Here is a 21388-nt window from a genome sequence, read left to right on the forward strand (position 1 = left end):
CTGTTGGTAGAAGTGCTATGCGCGTTTAATGACCTTGGCATGTTGAGCGCGCGAAGGTTGCCCAAAACCCGCGTCGGGCATACCTGACATGCGCGTTTTTTGAGCTCCAGCGGTGGCTTAGCCTCGCATGCGTGCCATCGAGCCGATCAGGCACCGTCGGCTTGCATGCACGAGCCCCGGTGATGTCAGAATGAAATGCTAGTGGCTGCAGGTCCTGGACGGAGCAGGGATGTTAAGTAATGTTCGGTCCAAGACTCCAGCACCACAACCGAATGCGCGAAAATTGTCACTCCAGCTCCCCGCCATCGCCTCCCTTTCTCCTACACCTCACCCGCTCCCCATATTCACTGCTCGCCAGACATCGCGCCCTATAAAGCATCTGTCTGCGCCTTCACTGCAGCCCAGCACCCCCTTCCGACAGCCTTTGGTCGCGTCAAAGGCTCCCGTCTCACTACGGCTTCGGCCCTGATCCTGCTCAACCTCCAAGTTGTCTCTGCGCGCCCAGCACCTCACGTTTTCAACAACATCCCCCCTCCGCGTCTTGTCGCCATCTAAGACCGAACTCGAGCGCCTTTTCTTTTTGTCTCCTACCCAGACACTCGAGCAGCCCGAACTTCAGCTGCCGCATAGGACGCCATCAGCGGTTCTTCCTCTCGCAGAGGAAGCGGCCAGACCTCGCCCAACACCTAGCCTCGGCTTCGCACCCTTCAAGCCACCTTAACGCGGCACACCGACCCGGCGAATACCCTAATTAACCAAACCACTATCAGACGCATCGTCAAGGGCATGGCACCTTCTGCTATCACGACTACCGAAGAATACCAATTCCCGTTGAAAGACATACAGTCACTCAACAACTATTCCGCTGGTAGTGTTGACAATCATGGCGCCTGGAAATCCAAGCAGTTGATTGCACACGCTCTCAAGAGTCGTGTCGAGGCTATTGATCCTGATACCTGCAGCGTCGGCGAGGAGGATGCCTTCTTCGTCGCCGACCTGGGCGAGGTCTACCGCCAGCATTTGCGCTGGAAGAAGAACCTAGGCCGTGTCAAGCCGCACTATGGTAAGTCTCCGCGCACCACACCACACCACATAGACTCGCCACTAACATGTCGCAGCCGTCAAGTGCAACCCTGACCCCCAAGTGCTGCGTCTCATGACCGCACTGGGCCTCGGCTTTGACTGTGCCTCCAAGAACGAGATTGAGACTGTGCTCAAGTTGGGCGTCGACCCGTCTCGCATCATCTACGCGCAGCCCTGCAAGACCAAGTCTTACGTGCGCTACGCCGCTCAGTCTGGCGTCAAGCAGATGACATTCGACAACGCCGATGAGCTCTACAAGACCAAGCAGCTCTTCCCTGACGCAGAGCTGTACCTGCGCATCTTGACTGATGATTCGGCCAGCTTGTGCCGTCTCAGCCAGAAGTTCGGTGCCGCCTTGGATACCACTGCAGAGCTTTTGGAGCTCGCGAAGAAGCTGGAGCTCAACGTTGTTGGAGTCGCATTCCATGTCGGCTCCGGCGCATCCGACCCCAAGGCTTTCATCAAGGCTGTGCAGGATGCCCGCTTCGTCTTTGACCAGGCGGCTGCGCTTGGCTTCAACATGCACACCCTTGACGTCGGCGGCGGCTTTACTGGCGATGTCACTTTCGAGCCCATGGCCGCAGTGCTGTCTACTGCCTTGGACGAGTACTTCCCGCCCCACATCCGCGTCATTGGGGAACCGGGACGCTACTATGTCTCCACAGCGTTCACCATCGCGTGCCATGTCATCGCTCGTCGTACCGTTACCGATGCTACCCTTGGCACCACCTCGTACATGCTGTACCTCAACGACGGTGTCTACGGCAACTTTTCGAGCATCATCTTCGATCACCAGCACCCCGTGCCGCGTGTGCTGAAGAACGGTAACGATGTTCTGTATGACGTCCGCCGCTCTGGCTACGATACGCCATCTCAGGTCGAGTACTCCATCTGGGGTCCGACATGCGACGGCATCGACGTCATCTCGTCGTCGTGCACCTTCCCCGAGCTGCTCGATGTGGGTGACTGGCTCTACTTTGAGGAGATGGGCGCGTACACCAAGTGCTCTGCTACTCGCTTCAACGGCTTCAGCGACAGCCACGAGGTCGTCTATGTGTGCAGCGAGTCTGGTGCCGCTGCTCTTATGGATATGTAATTATTCTACTGCGTCGTTGTGCGGCATAGAAGGATTTTTATGCCTGTAATAGCGAGTTCAGAAGAAGCGTGCATGGAGGTGAACCTTTGCTTAAAAGTTTGATAGATTTCATAGTTGTTCCGTATTCTCATCATCTCAAACACAGTACGTTATTACAGCTGAATGGTCTTTGATCCTTGTGTCGGTGTTGTTACTAGGCCTTTCCCCATGCTCGCTTGCACGACTGGCACTAATGACTGGGATGTCTGAAGCCGATTTGCCGCGTTGGTGTTGACAAGCCGAAGCTCGCGGGTGCTCACAAAGTTGTCGGCCCGCTGCACTGCGCGGGCCGCCTTGCGTGGAAGATCGTGGTGTTTACCAGCCACAGATGACTTCAGGGCTAGATGGTGTGATTCGCTGGAAGCAGATGGTAGTGTGTGCCACATCAGGTACAGGATGCTGCTCGTATGCGCCGCCAAGTGTGATCAGGAGCGGCCGCAAATTCGGTCGCAGCGCGTAAAGTCAAGAGGTCCAATCACATGTCAGAGGGCCTCCTCAGCCCAGGGAGGTCAGTATGGCGAGACCCGCTGCAGCCCAACTCTTGGAGGGCCATGGGAGAAAGGCTACGTAAGTCAGCAGCATCGCGTAGACACTGCCGTGCTCGCTCGTTTCTCGCATAAAACCTGAGGGCCCGGAGCGTGGCATGTTCATGTACAGTTGATGCACCCCGTCGCCCGGCAGCGTCATATCGAGCCTCGAGCCACTACCCCACCCCGAGCAGCCATCCACACCACCGTGTTGCCCTGCGCACGTCGAGCTATCCGCACCCGTAGCCAAAAATAAGTCGCCGCCTGCCATCGCCGGCGATCCAGGCACTGCCGCTGCAAACACACAGGAGCGCACATCCTGCACTCGACCACCATGGACAGCAGGAAGCAGGGCCGCCCGGACGAGGAGCTCTTCCTGCGATACGACAACAACAACAACAACCCGGACACGCCCATCATTCCCACCGTCGGGCCCCTGAGGATACAGAAGGGTCGCGATGGCAAGAGCCCGCCGCCGCGAACAGACTCGGCCGGCAGCTCGAGCCAGCCCGCCTTCTCGCGCCCTCCTCCCATGCCCTCGTTCCCCGCGCCGCCCACCAGCCCGCCCAACGCCCCGCTCCCCTACCCCGACAGCGACCGCCCGCCAAACGTACAGCCCACGCTCGGCACAGGCAGATACACTCCGCTCAGCGAGAGGGAGCGGCGCGCGCGAACAGCCACACCCCCTGAGGGCGCAGACGGACCGCGGAGAGGCTCTAATGCCACAGGACCGAGTCCCACCTCGCCCAGCCAGCGCGCTCGCTTCGACGCCAACGACCCCAACCGACCGACGATAAGTGGTTATGGCGCGCGGAATCCAGACGGCTCCATCCAGCCGTCGAGACTGGCGGAGCGCAGAGGGACAGCCCCGAAGCCGCTCCCAGACTCGCCAGGTCCAGAGGCTCCCGACAAGGAGGGCTTGTTCCAGAAGGCGCCGCAGCGAAAGGGTAGCGAAGATGTGGGCGCCAGCAACCCATACCCCGAATACCACCAGCAGTACTTCCCTCCGCCCGCTGGAGGCTCCAGCGCGGCGCCGGCTGCTCCCGCGGCGCCAGTCGTATACACAGGTCCCAACCAGAATGAGCCAGTACTCAAGGTGCCTACGCCCATGGACGTCAACCGCATGAGCTCCACCGCATCGACGTCAACAGTGAGGGCACAGAGAGGCTCTCCCCCGCCCCCTGAGACGCCCATCATCCCCCCTTCTGGCGGTGGCATAGAAGCGCGCTTTGCCGCAGCTGGCATTGCAGGAACCTCCACACTCACCAACCTGCAAGCACAAAGTGCCCAGAATGCGGCAGCTGCTCAGCGCAACCAGATCTATGCCAATCAGCAGCCCAGGCCGGGTCTCTCAACACCACAGCCGAGCCAGCAACAACCCGCGAGGAGACCATGGACGCCAACCGAGCAGCCTGGAGGCAACCCACATGGCCCACCGGCCGTATACCAGGGTATGGATCAAGTGCCTCCTTCGAGCACTCCTCCACAAGGCCCCCTTCCGCAGGCACCGAATACTCGCTTTTCGCCGCCTCCTACTAACGTGAACGTACCTCCGGAACACCCTCTGAACCACGAGATGGGACGCATGAACCTGAATGAAGAGCCACCACCAGCATACTCGAGTATAACAACCCCGCCAACAGGTCAGGCTCATAGCTATCCCAACGAAAAGGGACAGCAGCCAGTTGCCCAGGGAGCCGGTTTCTCTGACCCTAATCAAGGCCATCCGGCATTTGCAAATGATCCGCGTCCACAAGCTGGACCATCACAACCTGCGGCCGTCATCGCACCAACGCCTACGCAAAACCAATTCCCTCCTCAAATACAAACCACCCAACCCGCTCACACACCAAGTCCAGCTCCAGGACCCGGGCCGGCCTCTCCTCCACCGCTCCCTGAAGGCTGGATAGCACATCTGGACCCTAGTTCTGGCCAGTATTACTACATCCATCTTCCAACTCAGTCTACGCAGTGGGAGTTCCCCAAAGGCCCGACACCTCTCAATCTGAATGAGCCCATGTCTCCGACAGGTACATTTGTTGGCGGACCTTTGGCGTCCCCGTCGTTCGGCAAGGCTCCCATCGCATCGCCTGGCTTTGCTCCACAGACGGCCACTTTTCCCGGAGACTTTGGCATGGCGCCGCTTGCGACGCCAACCACTACCGGCTTTACTGGTCCGCCTCCAGTGGCTGGTGTAGACCAATACAAGGTTGCTCCTACCAACGGCGTCTACTTTGGACCTTACCTCAGATACACTAACATGGACATCGAGCGAGGTCTGTGGCTAGGTTCAATACTGCTCATCACAAACACCCCTCATCCACCGACCATTCACATCCATCAGAGTGCAGATCTGTCACCAAACCCGCGACAACTGAAGGCCAATCCCATCTATACACATCAGACATGGATTTTCTACCGATACGACATTGATCTGAGGATGGAAGATGAGCACGCTGCGAAATGGACCTATGCCATCACCTCGCATCTGGGATGCACTCGCTTCGAGTTTCTGGTCGCGGGTCGAAACGAGACCAGCTGGCGGTTCATCGCCCACTCTGGCAATGACTTTGCGCTGAATGTCAACGCTAATGAGAGAGCAAAGCTTGGTGGCGTAGGCCTGATGTGGAAGGATATCCTACAGAAGAACGCCGAGTGTGGTGGCTTTCACGTACAACTAGGATTGGGAGGACAGATCTATGCAGACCGGCTATGGAAAGAGCTCCCCTTGCTAAAGCAATGGACTGCGATGAGCGGCAAAGAGACCCGAAAGAATGCGCCATGGACTGCAAAGCATGAAGAAGATGTCTGTCACGCATACTTCCACTACTACACAAGTCACTTCGATCAGCCACACTTGCGGGAGGCATTCGCACAAATACCTCACATCCTTGCTCTGGATGACCACGATATGTAAGTTCAAATTGGGCGTGAGGTAGCAAGCAACCCTAACATCATACAGTTTCGATGGATTCGGGTCTTATCCTGAATACATGCAGTTCTCGAACATGTTCAAGAACATTGGAAGATTGGGTATTGAGATGTACCTGCTCTTCCAGCACCACACAACATTGGAAATCCTCCGAAACGTCAACAATGACATGGATCTTTTCACCGTCACGGGTACAGGCTGGCACTTTATCAAGTATCTGGGTCCATGCGTCACGGTTGTTGGCCCAGATTGTCGCTCTGAGCGCAACCCGCATCAGGTGATGGCAGGACCGACATATCAAGGTATCTTCCCGAAAGTTGCCACATTACCGCCCAGTGTTCAGCACTGCATCTGGATGGTGCCTGTTCCCATCGTGTACCCTCGCCTGGAGTCAGTTGAGCATCTTGCTCACTCGATGGCTACTGGTAAGAAGGCTGTTACGGGTACCTTCAACATGCTTGGAAAGGTGACAGCTGGCGTTGCTGGTGTCGTCGGTGCTAAGAGTGTAGTCGGCGATGGCTTCAATTCTGTCAAGAAAGCTATTGGAAAGTCGGGTCTGATGAGCGGAGTTTTGAGTCCTTTCGGTGAGATCGATTTGCTTGATGAGCTCAGAGATCAATGGACGCACGATTCAAAGGTTGGTGTTTCCTATCTACCGTCAAATCGGATGCTAATATGTTGAAGGACCTTGAACGAACGTACTTGATTCGAACACTCCAAGGCATCGCACACAACAAGTCGCTACGAATGACTTTCTTCTCTGGTGCCGTCGACTGTTGCGGTGCTGGCCTTGTCCATGACCCATCGAGACCCCAAGATCACAAGACAATGTATCAGATCATCTCATCGTCAGTGGTAAACGGGCCACCTGGAAACTATGTGCTGCGACTCCTCCACAACAACCGTGCTCTCTACGTACCACAGAACGGACATCGCAGCAACAACCAACCCAGCGACACAAAGGAAGACATGATGGAAATATTCACGCAAGACGTAAATGGACAACCACGAGAATACAAGAGATTGATGGGTCGGAGGAATTACGTCGCTTGTGTCATCTACGATCCAGAGATCGTCAATGGGACGTTTGGTCAGGCGGTCCCTGGACATGGTAGCGGCAAGTTGAGTTTGGCGGTTGATTTCATGGTGCAGAACGACGGCGGATACAGTGCGCCCATGAAGTACGGGCCTGTCATTGTGCCCAGTCTTGAGTATGGCAGATAGACGGACGGCCAACAGTTTTGTTTTCTTCTGTCCCAACGGCGAAATGCATAGCAAGCGTTGCATATGCTTTCTGGAATGTATGTTTGGGCGAACTCTTTCAATATGATATCAAGCAACAATGAAAACCTTCCCACGCATGTTTTCATCACACTTGGAAGAGCTCCTTCGATGACATGACTAACCAATTCCCCTTTGCAGGCGCTGGGGAGGTGGAATGGTTTGCCGAATTCGGCAATGACATGTGCAGGGCTTGGCTACCCGCGGCCTTTGAATTCTCGACGGCGAGACAAGACAGAAACTACACCACCCACATAATGACAGCTCCTGCGATTCAGGCGACAGCGATACCGCGATTTCTTCTACCGCAACTATCATGGCCCGCCCGGGTGTCACGGCTGGCAGCGCTGGGCGCACTGGAACAGAGTCGGCATAGATGCTGTGTAGCTTCCGAGCGTTGCGCTGCCTTTCCGAAGCTATTGTCACGAACAACGATCCAGTGGCCAAAGACATCACCACAGTATGCAAGCGGCTATGCATCTGCTTTCGAGCTACGGCGCAGCTTCAGCGCAACTGCACGGCAATCCAAGGACCATCATTTCGACACGCTCAAGTTTGTGCAGCGATTGAAGGAAGAGGGGTTCACGGAAGAGCAAGCTGAGGGCATGATGAGGGTTCTCAGCGATGTAATTGAGGAGAGGTCAGTTTAGACACGACTACTCAAGATCTGCAATTGACATGTACAGCATACAAAACCTCACGCGCACCATGGTCCTCCGCGAAGACCAGGAGAAAGCCACCTACACGCAGAAAGTCGACTTTGCCAAACTCCGCTCCGAACTCATGACGGCCGACTCGACTGAATCGAGTCTAACGCGCGCATCGCACGAGCGCCTCACAAACGAGCTCGCAAAGCTGAACTCGCGCTTACGGGACGAGATACAACGGACCCAGGCGTCAGTACGGTTAGACTTGAACCTGGAGAAGGGACGCATAAGGGAAGAGGCAAACGTGCAGGAACTCAAGCTGAAGGAAACCGAGACGAGGATTGAGCAGGAGACGGCGCAGCTGCGGGAGAGGCTCGAGGCGGTCAAGTTCTCAACGCTGCAGTGGCTCATGGGCGTGTGTACGGGTACGGCGGCGTTGATGTTGGGTGTCTGGCGATTGTTAATGTGAGGCACGGTGCGAATGCTTGTATGAAGACACGTTGGGTCAGACGCAGACAGCCTCAGAAGCCACAGAGCGAAGGAGGGCACACGGCCATGTTTCTGCGCCGCACCATATATGTGTTACAGTGTCTGTCAATGCAGTCTACGGCTGCAACGGATCAAGGGCTCCGTGCACGACGAGATGATGCCGAGACGGAAACGGTTGGTTTTAGATAAGATAGTGTGGCGTGCATATGCAAGCACGCGGGAACAACGTTGTCCGTGTCGAGCGCTGAATACAAACGGCTGCCTTGGTATTCAGGCAAATTCACGACATGCGCGCTGATATTGAGAGGGTTGCAGCCCGCCTATGAGGCCATGTGGATACAGACGCCAGGTCGCCTAGCTGGCCTGGCGCCTCAGATCAGCCACATGTGACACGGGAGGCTAACGCTCTGGCATTTGGCCGTCGTGGTGGTGGTGGTGGTACTTCACCGCAACGTCACACGAATCATGGCGCAGAAACGTCGCAACGCAACAGCTTGCGGCCAGGTTTTCTAGCTGTTTCCAAGCGGCACTGATTGGCCCCCACCTGGACATGGGACGGCAGTCTAGGAATCAGCCTCTTGCTGGCGGCCGCGCTTCAGAGCCCGACTGGTGTGACGGCTCGACGGCTGGACGACGACGTTACAGGCGTCTGGAGTAAGATGAGGTTGCCATAGCACGTGTCGCGAACCAGGCCCGGGGCATGGTAGTCGCTGGTAGCCCTGGGGTCGCTGAAGCCTGAAGGCGCCGGTGAAAGGACAGACCCTGAAGCTGCTCACGTGCCCATGTACCCCTCATTGCCAGCTTGCCCCAAGATAGGCTTACACGGCGGCGCAACAGCAGGGCGATAGGGGCGCGAGAAGACTGAGGCTTTTGGAGATGGCAAAGGGTGTGTGCCAGCGTGCAAACGGGGCAGCAGATCATGTGAAGCGCAGGCCAGGCGCCAATTGGGGGAAGGCGCAGTGGTGGTGTTGTTCGCTCTGAGGTGTGCACGGCCCGGGTGGTTCTTAGGGCAGACGCTCGCTTCCTCAAAACAACTTCGATCCTCTTCTGCCCGTTGATCCACACAAACACCTCAACAACTCCGCCCACCGTCTATCCTTCCATACGCACCTGCACCACCCCCCACAGTCACCCGACTACCACAACACCCACCAACTCAACCATCACAATGGCGACTGAGGTACGTCGTGCTGACTCTGCCCCATCCCCCCGCTACTGTCCCCGGCGGGATGCCCCTCTGAGCCCCGATAATCCCCAAGCAAGCAACGCAGGCTAACCTCCCGCAGCGTGAGAGGTACGAGAGAGCTGCCCGGCACAGCGCCCGCCTGTAATTGACGTCGCAATAGCAAGACTTTCCTCGCCCGGCTGTGCGAACAGGCTGAGCGTTACGATGGTAAGTCTCCGCGCGCTCCCACCCTTGGCCGCGCAAGCTAACAGTCGTGTGCAGAGATGGTCACATACATGAAGGTCAGTTTGCTCGCCCGTCGCTGCTCCCCCCAACTCACATGCTGATTGTTTCGCAGGAAGTCGCCAAGGTATGCCCGACCGCATCCGCTCCTAGACGAGCAGGCGCCCGCCACAGCGCAGGCTCCCATCAGCGCCCGGCTAACTCAGGATAGGTCGCCGGTGAGCTCACCGTTGACGAGCGCAACCTTCTGTCTGTCGCCTACAAGAACGTTGTCGGTACCCGACGCGCGTCGTGGCGCATCATTTCGTCCATCGAGCAGAAGGAAGAGTCCAAGGGCTCTGAGAAGCACGTCGGCACCATCCGCGACTACCGCCAGAAGATCGAGACCGAGCTTGAGCAGGTCTGCCAGGATGTCCTCAACGTCCTCGACGACTCTCTCATCCCCAAGGCCGAGTCTGGCGAGTCCAAGGTCTTCTACCACAAGATGTGCGTCCACACCGCTTTCTCCGCTGTTTTCATTGCAAACAGGGCTAACACCGGCACAGGAAGGGCGACTACCACCGCTACCTTGCCGAATTCGCTTCCGGTGAGAAGCGCAAGGTCGCTGCGACCGCTGCACACGAGGCTTACAAGGTATGACGCAATGACTACCCAGTAATATGAAACCATCTAATTCCGCAACACAGACGGCCACCGATGTCGCCCAGACTGAGCTCACACCCACCCACCCCATCCGTCTCGGCCTTGCGCTGAACTTCTCGGTCTTCTACTACGAGATCCTGAACTCACCGGACCGTGCTTGCCACCTTGCCAAGCAGGCCTTCGACGACGCCATCGCTGAGCTCGACTCTCTGTCCGAGGAGTCCTACCGCGACAGCACCCTCATCATGCAGCTCCTCCGTGACAACCTCACTCTCTGGACGTCATCAGACGGCAACGAGGGCGAGGCCGCCGCCACCACCGACGCACCCAAGGAGGAGGCCAAGACCACTGAGGACGCACCGGCTGCATCCGAGCCCAAGGCCGAGGAGCAGCCTCCTGCTGCCGCCCCTGCCCCCGCCGCTTAAGCACACTCTCCCTCTCTCGACCTTGTGTATCCTCAGCCGTCGTCATCTGTTCTCGAATAGACGATGGAGGCCGGCAGCGAGTGTCCTACGGAGTTGTACGTGTTCTGTGTGATTTCAAAAATTGGCTTTGGCAGCAAGCGGTTCGGTACGGTCGAATTCCCCATGACTGAATGTATTTCCCTTTACTCTCCTATTGCCGGCGCTGTCCCATCGAGCACGCAGTGTGCTGGGGTCGCGTTCCGCACACGACCCTAGTACTTCTGAGCTCTTCCCCATGAGAGTCTTGGGCTGCTACCGGCGAGATAGGGCGGCGTTCGGTACGTCGGATGCTACCCTCAATTCCCCCATGTTTTCGTTTTGGCAGCACATAAACACCTCGATCCTATGCCGACAGAGATGTTTGACATCCTCTTGGTGATTCTGGGAGTCAGGACATCAGTTTCGATGGCCTGTAGAGCAGTACGCAAAGCTCTGGAGGGCTTAATGTCATCATACTGCACTCTTAGCTAGCCAAAGGAATCGCTACTTCAATCTTGCACTCTTACGCCGCGTGACATTCAAACATTGAGGCGCGTCATTTCTGACTCACTGTGACCTGCATATATGCCGTCGATCTTGGAACTCTGATCGGTCCTTTTCCATGTGCCAGACCCCGTGGGATGAGCCGCCCCACCACTTGGAGCCGGGTGACCTCCCCCGCCCAACTTTTCCGTTTCTCATGTCGCGTCGCGTATGGCAAAAGTTCCGAACCAGCCCTCCAAGGGCGAGCGAGGCTCATAATTCCTTGCAACACATTCTGTCCCCTAACGCCCTATTGTTGGCCTCCGCACGACCCATCTAAACCACAACCGCCGCGCCAAGGCAAAAATCATGGCCTACACCAAAGACTACTACCACATCCTGCAGCTGCCCACGCCAGGCTGGACCTCGAAACACCACACCACACCAGCAGAGCTCCGCCGAGCGTACAAGCTCGCCCTGCTAGCTGCGCATCCAGATAAAGCGAGCGCCGTCGCCGCCACGACAACCACGACGACGACCGCAACGAAGACGAAGACGAAGACGAAACCCGCATACACAGTCGACGACGTCAAAGAAGCCTACACGACTCTCGCAAACGCAACCTCAAAGTCCGAATACGATAATTGGTTCTTGCGACATGGCAATGGGCTGACGATGACGGGCAAGGAGAGAGGAGAGGGGAGGGGCGAGATACAGTTGTCGAGTGATTTTGTGCTTGGGCTTGAACTGCTTGATTTGGGGGATTTTGAGATGTGGGAAGGGGATTATACATCTTCACCTACATCTACAGGCACGGCAATTCCGGGACAAGGACAAGGAGAAGAAGCAAGTGGGGGAGGGCAGACGACATGGACGCGAGCGTGTCGATGTGGTGCAGATAGAGGGTTTAGCATACTAGAAGAAGAGTTGGAAGATGCGGAGGAGAGGGGCGAGAAAGAGGTGCTGGTTGGTTGTGTGGGGTGTAGTTTGTGGGTTAGAGTTGGGTTTGAGGTTGAAGTTGAGGGTGGGTGATGGGAGTCGTCAGGTGTATCACCACGGTAACGGCGATGCCATTGAGACGGCGAACGACTGTATCGATCATCTGTCTCTCTGGTTCTCGTAATGGCTTCGAGGCTGTAAGACTGCGAGATTGTTGGGCTCAGCGGTTTCCCAACTGTTCACGCACCAAAAGAATTCGCGGGGTCTGATCTGGTTATTCGGCGCATCTGGCAGCTATGTTGGTATGGCTTGCACCGATCCCTCCAGTCGCATATTCAAGGTAGGCGTGCCATGCGCGAAACTAGGTTGGCCGAAGACAGGAGAGGAGATCCGATAGGGGATGTTTACAGTAATCTGGAAGGCACATGATTGTTCGAGCAGGGGCGTAGAGAACCGAGAGTGCAGATGTCCTCTGTTCTGGTGCTTAGACGAACGTTCACATCGAAACGGCTAGCGCCACGTTGTTAGCATGGGGTGATGTGTCTACCAATAATGATAAGAGCAGAGAGTAGTATGGTCATATTTGTGGTATAATTCCTTCATATCGATTACTAGAGCATCACTATATCCGTCTACTCGTTATAAAGGTATCAGGGTGGAAAATACTACCTAGGTAGGTACAGAAACCTTGGGTAAGAAAGTCCGGGTATAGAGGCGTATAGAAATGAGAGACATGTGATACAGCCAGAACAAGGCTGTACTAGTAATTGAGATACCCCACCCACGCTGGTTATATCGAACATGCAGGAAACACCGCCAACGCCAGTCGCACCAGAGCCCACGCAACTCACCTTGATCACATCTTCGACTGTGCCGCCAGCATCGCCTTGAGCGCATCGACCTGCCTCTGCAACTCAGCCTTCTCCTCCTCCAGCTTCAGCTTCGACTTGGGCTTCTCCTTGGTCACATGAACATTCTCCTCGATCAAGTCGCCATTATCGTCAAGTTTCATGCCCTTCTGCACCAGCATCTCCTTGACCTTTGGCACCAAGTCTTTCAACGTCTCGACCATCGGGACGCCGTACCTCTCACACACCATGTCAACGTTGCCAGATCTATGGTACTGCTGACCACAGCAAACCACCGCCTTGCCGGAAGGTGCCCACAGACCCAACTCGAGCAGAGTGACTGGGCTGTTGGTGTCGACGTCGAAGAAGAATAAAATGACGTCTGCTTGTTCTAGCGCATCCAGTTCCCATTCGATTTGTTCTCTGAGTTTTTCATCCTTGGCTTGTTGACTGATGGTTGGGTCCCATTCAAAGTTTGGTCGTCGTGGATTGCACACGGTGATGGGCAGGGGCGAAAGTAGGGTTGCCATGAGTGGCTGCCAATCAATCGCTTTACCCAGTTCTATACTGCCAGCGGTAAAGACGGTGAATTTGCGGTATGTAGGTGGAACCGGTGGGGTAGAGTGTACAAAATCTTTGTGTTGTTCTGGCGGCGGTGATGGCAACGGTGGAAGTTGGGCATCCCCAACCTTCGGTCTATTTAAATTGAAGGTTGGCTTGGACGTTTCTCCAGCCATATTTTTCTTAGTCGACTCGCTGTTGATAGTCTCGTTCTTATTTAGGAATTTCTCGGTGAACTTGGTCCAGATTGGGCTCTTCATTAAGTGGCCTGTCAGCTGCTGTAGTCGCTCTTTGGCGGCGATAACTCCGGACTTTGTCGGGAAAGTAGCTGCTCGGACTAGAGGGGTGTAGGAAGAAGAAGGCTGATGGAAAGTGTGGAAGCTGGAAATGCAAGTCAGTTCCGTGGCTTGTCTCTTATGTTCTTGGTGGGGTCTAGTCATACTGGGCCAATGACATAGCGTGGACCCTTGACTCCGGTTTGTTTGGGGTCTCGGGGCAGTCGTGGAACGATGCAAATGGAATGGCACACGGATACTGCTGGCAATTGACTCAAACGTTGTTTGTGATACAAAACTGTGACTGGAATAATAGGGCAGATGCTTCACAATGCGCATAGCTTTGTTCTCTTTATTTGCGCTTCATAACCGCTGCCTGATGTTTGGCGTCTGGATGGATCCACAGGGCCTGAGGCTGTGCTCAGCAGGGCGGCTGACCGTTCGCATGGCGGCAATTCATACCATACACAGCACGCGCGCAAACGTTCCACACCGACACTCCTTCAGTCTAGGATATTGCTCATATATTAGGCCGGTACCGCTGAGGGGCAGTGCCGCTGGTGTCTTGTTCGCTCCCTTTGTACCTAGGTACCCCGTGGCGTCTGCGGCAAGGTTGTCTATGAGGCTGCCGTTTAAGGCAGTTACCCGGATCACGCGAAGCCTTCGTATTGATCTCAAAACTACATACTAGTCTATTGGGTGAGTGATCTGGTGGTGTTGCCGTTGGTGTACGAGTTTACGGACTTGACCGACAGAGCTGTCACGATGAGAAGACGACAGTCACACCTAAGGCTGAAGTTCACATGAGGGTGCGAAGAGGCTGGAGCACATTAATCACACCAAGCGCTATCTACTCCAAATAAAGAGTGCTGATCAGGCCTTAACGCCCTCGTTAAGAGACGCCCTGTTCATACGAGGAACCCGGTGTGGCGATGCCGTCACAGGTGCAACATCAGGATCAACCATGGAGTCAAAAAGGGCCTGATTATCGCCTATCCTACGGAATTCTGACCGACAACGATCGACAGGCTCAAAAGCCCATATGAACAGTCAAACCATGTCTGCCTGCGATTTCCAGCGACGCATCGTCAACCATGTAGTAGACTCCCAAACAAGAAACAAATGAACGTGCCAATCCCCGAGCACTTGCATAGTGCATTTCCAACGTCTGACCGAAACATCCAAGAAAAGAAGATGGAGCATGGGTAGCTGTCCACAAAACCTGGTTCCTGCGGCCTTAAATCTCGGCCCAATACACCAATCTCACGAACGTTGTCTCCCCCATCCAAGGTCTTACTCTGATCGGTCTGGCTTCCGACGTTTTGGCAAGAGATCTCGGAGAAATTTCTTGCTGTCGTTCTTCTAGGCGACAAGGTTGCTCCGGAGCGGGTTTGGGTGCTGTCGTCCCCTCAACGTCAAGGTCGGGGTACCATGACCTCTCGCAATGTCTTCCGGTGTGCCTAAACATTGGTGAAAGAAGTCAGTACATGTTTCACGTCAGTTCGTATGCGGATATCACTTACTGCCAAAGCCAGCCGGCTTGCGCGCGGCCACTTTCTTCACGAGCTGAGTCTGGTTATGGTCCTTTGGCTTATCCATGATCTGGAAACAGAGCGAGGAGTCTGCAGTGGTCATAGTGCAGGTACACTGGATGCTTGCGAACTTGACGGGAACCGGCTCAGCTTGTTCTCCATGCTCTTTCCTCATCTCCTTCGAAAGGGCTCGGAGGTCGAGGCTGGACCTGGAAGCGGCCAGCGGTGCAGCCTGAGGACGTGACTCAGTGGGATCGTGGAGGTTGTTCATCGACCGACTAGATCGCAGCTCCTTCAAAGTGGGTGCACCACCACCGCGCTTCGTTAGGAACCTGGGGAGCGTAGACACACATTGTAGGGCCGACTTCTTCGGTGTCTTTTTGACCTCGACTGGGACTCTTTGCGCGCGCCAGGATAGACCACAGCCTTCACAGAAGACGCCGAATCGTATAGCCCTGGCTCTATCCTCAGACAAATGGACCACCGCCGGATCGCTCATCGGTTGGAACTGTTTGATTAGACCTTCGAGTTTGCACTTAGCACATGATCGATGGGTGCATTCGCAGCTCAGAACGCTGAGTGGATGCTGGGGGTGTGGTTGAGTGTAGATCTTGTGACCGCGGTTACACTTGCAACAGCGCCACTTGCCGCTCGACTTCCCTTTGGGTCTCAGGTTTGGATCTTTGGTGATTTTGTACAGCGCTAATTGATACTTTTCGGGGGATGCGAAGTTGCTGTTGGAGGGCACGAGGGGTTTGGGCTTGGAAACTTCGATAGCCCATTTCATTTTCTCATCCTGTTGTAGTCGACGCTGTGCTTCAGCTCGTGCGTGAGAAACACTACCAGGAAGTTGCTCTGTCAGCTTTGATCCAGAACAATTGTAACTTGCTCCCGTTTTATCGACGAGGTAACCAAGGTCCTCATACCTGTCTTCGCGAGCGGATACTTGAAGCCTTCCCTCCTGGCTGCTTGGCTCCTCCCCATCGTTGACGTGCGAAGGTGTATCTGGGGCATGGATAGAAATGTCTGGCGTCTCTGGTATGTCCGTCGCTGTGTTCAGTGGGCCATTAAGATCTGCGAGTGAATATGTACGCTCAGGAAGCGCGTCCTTGGTGTGTCCATCTGGTTGGTCGCCAGAGCTAGAACCGCAGTCTGTTGACGAGGACGGCCAATCGCAAGCTTTACCCTCAGGATCCGAGTCTTTGGTGTGCTCATCCGGTTGGTCACCAGAGCCAAGACCGTGATAGGACGATGAGGACGACGGGTCGCCGTCCGTACGATCAGGGAGCGGGTCAATGGGGTGCCGCTCTGGCTGGTCGGCAAGGTCAGGACCGTGATCTGATGATGATGAGGACGCCGGGTCGAAGTCCGTACGTTCAGATAGTGAGTCTTTGGTGTGATCCTCTGGCGACGTGTGCGACCAGTTAATATCGCCCGTAAAGTCGAAGTCCATGGCAAAGAGCTTGCGGGGTGTTGACAGCGAGGGATATGCAGAAGCAAGCGGCGGGAGTGCAACGAATTTGAGTAAAACGAAAAGCCAAGTCGGCGGTGATAGTGAGACTCCCAGGCAATCCTCGGTGAATAACGGAAGAGTAACGATGGCGGAGCTAAAAATGAGGTGAACGTGAGTGAGTTGGGTTATGGGGATACAGCGTTTGCATTTGCACACGGGAGCCTGGAGAGTTTACGGGGCGAGCTGCATTTTGAACATTCAACGCTAATGTTTGGATCTGACGTAGAGTGGAAAGAGCGTTGTAAGTGACAGTCGCAGCCGTGAAAATGTTGTGAAGGTGCGAGGATACGCAGTCTGTCCTCCCTCATGGGCTGTTCAGTGCAGGAAAGCAGCAATATTTAGTCAGGAACAAGGTAAAAGACAGCAAGCTCATTGCGACGCATCCCAGGCGCCAGCCTGACTGTTCAATTGTATCTAGCATTTCGCCGATATGCATCAGTCGCTATCATGTGTCAGTCGCCATTCATTGCCACAATCTCTCCGCAGGTCCTTTTCAGTATACCAAATCCTCACTTTCCCCTACTAGCGCCCAATAACAATCATGAGCAAGTCAAAAGCTCACTCACTACACGATTCCGACTTATGATGGCAGGTGCAACAGCAGACGAGGCAAGGCTAATTATTGCCTCGCAACCGGAGGAACCTCAACGTTTTATCGATGACTTTCACTACTACCGTGGGGTGTTCGCAATAACAGCAGTACTTCTGCTTGGGTTTGGGCGGTGTGATGTCTTTGAGAGTCAGTCCTTGGGTCATGATTGTTAGAAAAATTGTAGCCGGAGAGAGTGTTGTATCGCCGGGAAGGGCACGAAGGACGTTCAGAGGATATCGGTGATGCTCATGGAGAAATAGAAACATGACACGTATACATATATCGGGATAGTTTGGCCATCAAGCCAGTGTTCAAAGGCGAACCTATTGTATGCGGAAACGCCAAACTAGTAGTGGAAGCTAGAGATCCTTAAGGACGCAAGCGGAGGAAAGTACTAGCTTGATAATTGAGCTAGAATGTCCTCGCAGAACCTCGCCTGAGAAGGCCGGCATGCAGGATGAATAGCGAGATGTATTTGCGATCTGTCCATCTACTTGAGTTTGACCTGTAGCACACCCTTCCATGCCTGTAGTGCGCTATCAACATATTCAGTTGCGTAGAAGTCGACATCGTCGTCACTCAGCACATGCTTCAGTGCCTCACCCGTCTTGCCCCACCGCACCTGCGCCTTAATCGCAGCACGACCTCTCTGTTCGATGAGGTTGATGTAGCTATGCGCCACATTCCGTATCGCCTCGAAGCAATTCTTCGTCTCAGTTTCCATGTCACTGACCCAGCTCTTCGGCAACTTGGCCTTCATTTGGTGGGTCTTCGCATTGATGACCTTCTCGCGTAGGTGTTCGATCATCTTGATAAGTGCGCGCAGGACCTCGAACTTGGTATAGCAGGACATCAGCATATTCTCGTGGAACATGGTAGGTTCATCTTCGGGGTTTTGGTGCGTGGCGCCAGGCATACGCAGTTTCTCCATTGCAAGTCGCATCGTGGAAACCTGTTCCAGAAGTGCTTCCAGCGCCCCAGGAAGCGTTTCGAGAGGAACTCCTTGCAAAGTCATCGTCTTAACGATGAGGTTGATTGCCTCCCATATGTCCTTAACTTGGTATTCCGCAAGCGTCATGTCAGGCTCGGTTTCCCAGGCATGATCCGGAGGCATGGCAACTCGGTGTATCCATTTGCCCTGGAACTCCAACACCTGCGTCTCTCTATAGAGAAATCTACTGCTAGCGTCCCAGATATCAAGGCTCTTGGCCAGCCAATGAACTTCAGGAAGACCGTTGGGCATGATGTATGAAAGTGGTCCAGGATGCTGACAGTGCTCGTAGTTTGGGAACACAGTTCTATCCACGACGTCCTTGATATTCCGGTAGCCTGCATGAGTTAGCCAATTTCCAGCTTCAAAATGAGTGCAACATACTACTTGGGTCGATAACGGGAAGATTATCGACCGGTTCACCCTTAAGTCGTGCTATGCGACGGCTCTCTGTATTGCATATGTGCTTTGTCAAGCTCGACTTGAAGTCCCGTTTCGAAGTCAAAAGTTCCATAGCTTGGTCCCAAGGAAGCGACTGGAGATCAGAACATACTGTCTCATTAATCTTGCGTTCCATCCTCTCCATTGTCCCGACCGCTTTTCCTAGTTCCTCTTCGGCTGAGAATCCTTGGTAGCCTTTGGCACCAAATGGATGTGTCAGTGAGATGCGTGACAGAACATATGGTGACAAGGTATGCACTAGCATCTCTTTGCATTTGGTGTAGCTGTACAACTGGAAAGCGGATTTTCCTAGACCGAGGTTCAGGTGTAGTCGTGCAGCAAGTAGTGCCAGCGGCCTATTTTGCTTTTCTTTGTCGCTCGCCACCAAATGGCGCGCCAACATCGCAGCTTGAAGGAGAACTCGTGAATTTGGCGTATTTCCGAAGGGATGATCGGGCTCTTCGTTACGCATAGCTTCATGGTGCATCCAGAGGAGTGTATATATTGCGACGAAACCTTCAGGTGACCTGGGTGACCGTAATTGAGGGGCCCGCAGTGCGACTATCAAAGGTACCTCCATGAGCCCTTGCCATCTTTGAGCAGATGGCGTCGACAGAGATATCCAGAAAAGATAACACATTTTCAGACGGTTCCCGCAATGGACAATCCAGTCTTGAGCCGGGTACTGATTCTGTGCCATTGACTTCCCCGCGTCCTCGTAGTGATTTTGCGCAAAATCCCAGAAATCTCTTCGATCCTCTGAGGTCATTCCATCTAGGAATGGTCGAATATCTGCGTAACATGTGATAAGGTTCGCGTGGTTTTTCCAGTAGGCCTTACAGTCGGCCAGCATTGGAGTTCCTGGAGCGACATTCTGGCGAAGTGTCATGTACGCAAGTCTCAAGGGGCGGTCTTGGCTTTGGAACTCCTCCGGTTTGAAAGTACGACTTGTGATATCGGATATGAGACGAACAGCATCGTCCGCGGAGCGAGTTGCGTATGTGGCGGTTAGTAAGGATGTCCAAATGTCTTTCTTCCAGGCACAAGTCTCTCGAAGGCTAAGAACGTCAGCAACAAGTAGGGTTTAGAAGTCGCTGAAGCAGCCCGCAGCCACTTTACGGTGTTACACGTCGTCATTGATTCAACATACCTTTCCTGCTGTGATATAATGCGCTCGATGTACGCAAGACACTGGCTTTCAAGTAGAGACCATTCTTTACTCTCCCGTGCAAGCCTGATCTTCATGCCCCACAAGTCACTCCGATGTTTCGTCATAAGGTCCTGGAGGGCTGCAGGCGGGTGGTTCCAGTGTTCGAACAGCTCGCTACACTTCGCTTGCCGCGCGAAGATTTCGCCCATAAAACGCAAATCGCGTATATCCTTGAAAGCAATGGGGTCATCTGGAGCCGCCTCGTATGCTTGCTTCAAAAGTCTACGAGCCAGGTCGAATTGAAGTTTGCTCTTCATCTCGCCCTGGGGAAGTCCACGCTGCTGTTCGGCTGCGAGTTGAATAGCGAGTGTTTGCGTGAAGTGAGCATGCTTTTTCGCAGATGTTGATCCAGCGCCCTCTTTGGTCTCTTTGCTGTAGTGAAAGACGGCCTATCAAGCGTTAGCAACAAATCTAATCTCATCATGTTGTAGTATTCTGTGGTAGCGGGAAGGCGCGAGGAGATGCGCATTCCCAAAGGTGTCGAGATACAACCAGGTCATGGCCAGATGCCGGTTTCTTACGTACCAGGCGGAAGTCTTCCCAGCATTCCTCTGCCAATGCCACATTCGCCAAAGCAGACCAGAGATCTTGACGGTCTTCCTTGCGTCCTAATGCTTTCGCAGCACGTTGCCAAACTTTGAGGTTCCCGTCGCCCACTCCGCTGATGTTTAAGTTATTATCCTGATCTTTCCGCGTAGTTTCGGCTAAGATCTGATACAAGTAGGACAGTAACCGGATATCATTCACCCCTGGCTGCTCCCAGGCCTGTTGTACCAGACTTGCTACATCGGTGTCCACATTGTTCAATGTAAGGCATAACCGAGCTTTCCATGCCTACTTGAAATTAGCCTGAGAATGAACTTTCCAATGTCGACTAGCATACCAAGAGAAATGGGTTCTTGGGCGTCTTCTTGAGCGATTTTTGTACGAACGAGTCTGCGAACTTCGCTTTTGGGTAGTCGCGCTGAGCCTTACACAGCTTCTCCCAACTGTTGCAAGCCATGACAGCCGGCACCGAAGCGCGACTTGATATCGCAAAAATAGCAACGACCGATGAAAGGCTAGTGACGCTTAATCAATGCTAAAAAATGAGGTGATTGGCTGGTTGAAATTATTCGTCGCTGGCGGGGATGTGTAAGGATGGAAAAAGATGATGTAGGCGTTCGGGGCGGAAGTCGGAAGCGAGCGCCTCCGCTTCAAGTTCTCTCACCAAGCAAGTGCAGCTCTCACTTGCCCTTACCTGAACAACCAACACCTAGGCACGTACAAGATTAGATACGACGCATCTGGCTAGCTAAAAACCTCGCATACATTGACTGTCATTTCACTGCAATTCCAGTCACCAGGTGTCTCAACGTCATCTCAGCCAGTTGTTTTGCGAAAGCATAATGCGAAAATGCGTAACCGAGCAGACCA

General features: G+C 54.3%; 8 protein-coding genes across 8 annotated transcripts; 5 read left to right on the top strand and 3 right to left on the bottom strand.

The window, feature by feature from the left end:
- The first annotated feature begins 628 nt into the window (after positions 1–628).
- On the top strand, positions 629–2255 carry BKA58DRAFT_209446 (ornithine decarboxylase). Its single transcript, XM_046166018.1, has 2 exons — positions 629–1063; positions 1119–2255. Exons 1-2 carry the CDS (start codon positions 787–789, stop codon positions 2177–2179), a joined length of 1338 nt encoding a protein of 445 aa, XP_046023343.1. The 5' UTR covers positions 629–786; the 3' UTR covers positions 2180–2255.
- Positions 2256–2654: 399 nt separating this feature from the next.
- BKA58DRAFT_209448 (Aso-1) lies at positions 2655–6988 on the top strand. Its single transcript, XM_046166019.1, has 3 exons — positions 2655–5658; positions 5708–6314; positions 6362–6988. Exons 1-3 carry the CDS (start codon positions 3080–3082, stop codon positions 6899–6901), a joined length of 3726 nt encoding a protein of 1241 aa, XP_046023344.1. The 5' UTR covers positions 2655–3079; the 3' UTR covers positions 6902–6988.
- On the top strand, positions 6924–8377 carry BKA58DRAFT_388447 (uncharacterized protein). The gene is made up of 3 exons (XM_046170656.1): positions 6924–6978; positions 7100–7598; positions 7645–8377. Exons 1-3 carry the CDS (start codon positions 6945–6947, stop codon positions 8072–8074), a joined length of 963 nt encoding a protein of 320 aa, XP_046023345.1. The 5' UTR covers positions 6924–6944; the 3' UTR covers positions 8075–8377.
- Positions 8378–9282: 905 nt separating this feature from the next.
- On the top strand, positions 9283–10626 carry BKA58DRAFT_209549 (14-3-3 protein epsilon). Its single transcript, XM_046166020.1, has 6 exons — positions 9283–9487; positions 9542–9561; positions 9618–9629; positions 9714–9988; positions 10048–10135; positions 10189–10626. Exons 2-6 carry the CDS (start codon positions 9544–9546, stop codon positions 10567–10569), a joined length of 774 nt encoding a protein of 257 aa, XP_046023346.1. The 5' UTR covers positions 9283–9487; positions 9542–9543; the 3' UTR covers positions 10570–10626.
- Positions 10627–11027: 401 nt separating this feature from the next.
- BKA58DRAFT_209581 (diphthamide biosynthesis protein 4) lies at positions 11028–12484 on the top strand. Its single transcript, XM_046166022.1, has one exon. The coding sequence runs from the start codon at positions 11440–11442 to the stop codon at positions 12100–12102; it is 663 nt and encodes a 220-aa protein (XP_046023347.1). The 5' UTR covers positions 11028–11439; the 3' UTR covers positions 12103–12484.
- A 381-nt stretch (positions 12485–12865) lies between these two features.
- On the bottom strand, positions 12866–13874 carry BKA58DRAFT_403550 (uncharacterized protein; the record flags this gene model as incomplete). Its single annotated transcript, XM_046171791.1, has 2 exons — positions 12866–13799; positions 13861–13874. The coding sequence occupies 2 exons, from the start codon at positions 13872–13874 to the stop codon at positions 12866–12868; spliced, it is 948 nt and encodes a 315-aa protein (XP_046023348.1).
- An 845-nt stretch (positions 13875–14719) lies between these two features.
- On the bottom strand, positions 14720–16770 carry BKA58DRAFT_209642 (uncharacterized protein). The gene is made up of 2 exons (XM_046166023.1): positions 15217–16770; positions 14720–15153 (listed from the first exon to the last, which is right to left on the bottom strand). The coding sequence occupies exons 1-2, from the start codon at positions 16676–16678 to the stop codon at positions 15056–15058; spliced, it is 1560 nt and encodes a 519-aa protein (XP_046023349.1). The 5' UTR covers positions 16679–16770; the 3' UTR covers positions 14720–15055.
- A 719-nt stretch (positions 16771–17489) lies between these two features.
- On the bottom strand, positions 17490–21102 carry BKA58DRAFT_388454 (uncharacterized protein). Its single transcript, XM_046170657.1, has 5 exons — positions 20856–21102; positions 20498–20806; positions 19913–20361; positions 18706–19820; positions 17490–18659 (listed from the first exon to the last, which is right to left on the bottom strand). The coding sequence occupies exons 1-5, from the start codon at positions 20973–20975 to the stop codon at positions 17821–17823; spliced, it is 2832 nt and encodes a 943-aa protein (XP_046023350.1). The 5' UTR covers positions 20976–21102; the 3' UTR covers positions 17490–17820.
- Positions 21103–21388: the final 286 nt, after the last annotated feature.

The sequence above is a fragment of the Alternaria rosae genome, assembly GCF_020736505.1.
Source record: "Alternaria rosae strain MPI-PUGE-AT-0040 chromosome Unknown BKA58scaffold_7, whole genome shotgun sequence".
Taxonomy (NCBI): domain Eukaryota; kingdom Fungi; phylum Ascomycota; class Dothideomycetes; order Pleosporales; family Pleosporaceae; genus Alternaria; species Alternaria rosae.